Raw genomic sequence first — 3,338 nt, forward strand, 5'->3', positions numbered from 1 at the left:
TTGTTAGGGGGCGGGGCTTGTTGCATGTGCCCGCCCCCTGGGCTCTTTACTGCCGAAGCTCCGCTCCTGTGCGCTCCTGCAGGAAATGACCCCTGGGCCTCGTCCACTCTGCCGCCTCTGTCTGTTTTGAGAAGCTGCAGTGTTTTCCCGCCTCACGCCACAGCATTTATCTGAGCTCTTCCTGGTCTTGTCCCCCCTCACCCCAGCATCTTTCGGTCGAGTACCTAACCTAACGGGCAGTGGTGCTTTTTCTTCAGGTGGACCTACCACGACTTCTTCAACAGATACCGAGTCCTTATGAAGAAACGGGATCTCTCCAAAAAGGATGACAAGAAGGCGATCTGTAAAACTCTGCTGGAGAACCTGGTTAAGGTGAGCTGGGAGGAGGGGTTTCCCGCCCCCCCCCTCTTTTTTCAGTTTGACATGAGGGGCAAATGACATATGAGAGAAACACTGCGGAATATAGTTCTGGCCAGCAGAATTAGAAAATAATGAACGAAAGCTGGCCACGAGAGATATTTCTTTGCTCTCAGTCTGAAAGGTCCTTTTTTATTCGGCTTATTTTATTTATTTGAAGATTTTTACCCCGCCCTCCCCGCAAGCGGGCTCAGGGCGGCTTACAAACCTCGCGACTTCCTCTGACGGCATCTCCCACGTGTCTGTGCCCCATTTTGGTCTCATCCTATTAGAGCCCAAGCTGGTATCCTTTTGTACCACACACTGGTTTAACAGCCATTCCTTCTTCCCATGGATTTCTGGGAATTGTAGTTCTGTTGAGGGAGGAGGTAGTAGGCTCCGTTGATCACTGGTCAAGCATCTGCTTGGCACGCAGAAGGTCCCGGGTTCAATCCCAGGCATTTCCAGTTAAAAGATGTAGCAGGATGAGGAGGAGGAAAAAGAAGAAGAAGAAGAGGAAGAGATTTATACCACACCCTTCACTACTCGAAGGAGTCTCAGAGCGGCTTACAAACTCCTTTCCCTTCCCCTCCCCACAACAGACACCCTGTGAGGTAGGCGGGGCTGAGAGAGCTCTTTCAAGAACTGCTCTTTCCAGAACATCTCTGAGAGAACTGTGATTGACCCAAGGTGACACCAGCAGCTGTATGTGGAGGAGTGGGGAATCAAAACCTATTCTCCTAGATTAGAGTCCGTGATCCTAACCACTATATGAAACTGGCTCACAGTGGTGTGAAGGACCTCTGCCTGAAGCCTTGGGGAGCCAATGCCTGTCTGAGCAGACAATATTCACCCTCATGGACTAATGGTCTGATTCAGTATAAGGCAGCCTCATTTGTTACCTCCAGGGAGTGGGGATTCAAACTGGGGTCTCCCAAATCCTAGGCCAACACTGTGTAACCACCACACGATACACTGTCATACACATGGAGCTCCCTTATACTGCATGTATACAGCCTAGCAGCAGCTCTCCTAGTTCTAAGGTGGCAGTCTTTCTCATCACCTGCCATCTGGGATTTCTAACTGAAGATGGCGAGGAGTGAACCTGGGACCTTCTGAATGCAGAGCGGATGCCCTGTCACCAAGCCATATTCCCTCTGAAGAAGAAGAAGAGGCTGGATTTATACCCCGCCCTTCACTACCCGAAGGAGTCTCAGAGCAGCTTACAAGCTCCTTTCCCTTCCCCTCCCCACAACAGACACCCTGTGAGGTAGGCGGGGCTGAGAGAGCTCTTGACCGAAACTGCTCTTTTTCAAGGACAGCTCTCTGACAGAACTACGGCTTGCCCAAGGTCATCCAGCCAGGTGCAAGTGGAAGAGTGGGGAATCGAACCCTGTTCTCCCAGATTGGAGTCCACGCACTTAACCACTACACCAAACTGGCTCTCTGAAAGCATATGCCTACTTCCTTTATCCTGGTGTGAGGTCTGATGTCCCATTTTGGCCATCTGTCACTTGTACGGCCTCTATGCCCTGCTGTTGGCCATCCAAAGGAACTGGTCAGCCACGGTGTGAGACAGGATGCTGGACTAGATGGACCACTGGTCTGATCCAGCAGGGCTCTTCTTGTGTTCTAATGAAGACCTTGGCCTCTATGTGTCTTGTTGTTGGCCCTCCAGAGGAACTGGCTGGCCACTGTGTGAGACAGGATGCTGGACTAGATGGACCATTGCTCTGATCCAGCAGGGATCTTCTGGTGTTCTTACGAAGGCCTCTGTGCCCTGTTGTTGGCCCTCCAGAGGAACTGGTTGGCCACTGTGTGAGACAGGATGCTGGACTAGATGGACCACTGGTCTGATCCAGCAGGGCTCTTCTTATGTTCTTATGGAGGCCTCGGCCTCCATGCCCTGTTGTTGGCCCTCCAGAGGAACTGGCTGGCCACCGTGTGAGACAGGATGCTGGACTAGATGGACCACTGGTCTGATCCAGCAGGGCTCTTCTTATGTTCTTATGGAGGCCTTGGCCTCTGTGCCCTGTTGTTGGCCCTCCAGAGGAACTGGCTGGCCACTGTGTGAGACAGGATGCTGGACTAGATGGATCACTGGTCTGATCCAGCAGGGCTCTTCTTACGTTCTTATGTCATACCACTGTGAAACACATGCTTCATTTCATCCCTTACGTGCCGACAGAAGTCACACGCTTCTAAGCACTGTTTCCTTTTGTGCTTTCGAACAGGATCCCGACAAGTTCCAGTTTGGGTGCACCAAGATCTTCTTCCGCGCCGGCCAAGTGGCCTACCTGGAGAAGTTGCGGGCAGACAAGTTCCGCAGCGCGACCATCATGATCCAGAAAACCGTGCGTGGCTGGTTGCAGAGGCTGAAGTACAGGAGGATGAGGGAGGCGGCCATCCGAATCCAGAAGCACACCCGAGGGTACCTGGCCCGCAGGTAAGCTTTGGGCGAGAGGCATAGGAAGAGAATTGACCACCAGCCAGAGAGATGCTTGGTTTAATTCATTAATTTTAATTATTGACATAATTTATAGTCCGCCTTTCTCATGGGGACTCAAGGTGGATTACACAGAGCGTGTCATACAACCAACAAGATGAGACATCAGTAAACAACGCAATAAGATTTGGGTTGTAGAAATCAACCAGAAGTCTAAAAACGGAACTTAAATACGCCACGAGTGTTAACAATGACACATTAGAGCCAGTTTGGTGTAGTGGTTAGGAGTGCGGACTCTAATCTGGGAGAACCGGGTTTGATTCCCCACTCCTTCACACGCAGCTGCTGGTGTGACCTTGGGTCAGTCATAAGTTCTTTCAGAGATGTTCTCTCAAGGGCAGTTCTGGAGAGAGCTCTCTCAGCCCCACCTACCTCACAGGGTGTCTGTTGTGTGGAGGGGAAGGGAAAGGAGTTTGTAAGCCGCTCTGAGACTCCT

The 3,338-nt window shown here is 51.5% G+C and overlaps 1 protein-coding gene across 1 annotated transcript; it reads left to right on the top strand.

The window, feature by feature from the left end:
• Positions 1–257: 257 nt before the first annotated feature.
• On the top strand, positions 258–2,846 carry LOC107106991 (unconventional myosin-Vb-like; the record flags this gene model as incomplete). The annotated part of the gene is made up of 2 exons (XM_015407206.1): positions 258–372; positions 2,631–2,846. Coding segments are annotated over 2 exons (331 nt in total), but the record flags the coding sequence as incomplete, so codon positions are not given.
• Positions 2,847–3,338: the final 492 nt, after the last annotated feature.

This window comes from Gekko japonicus, unplaced genomic scaffold (genome assembly GCF_001447785.1).
Source record: "Gekko japonicus isolate JY-2015 unplaced genomic scaffold, Gekko_japonicus_V1.1 scaffold5867, whole genome shotgun sequence".
Taxonomy (NCBI): Eukaryota; Metazoa; Chordata; class Lepidosauria; order Squamata; family Gekkonidae; genus Gekko; species Gekko japonicus.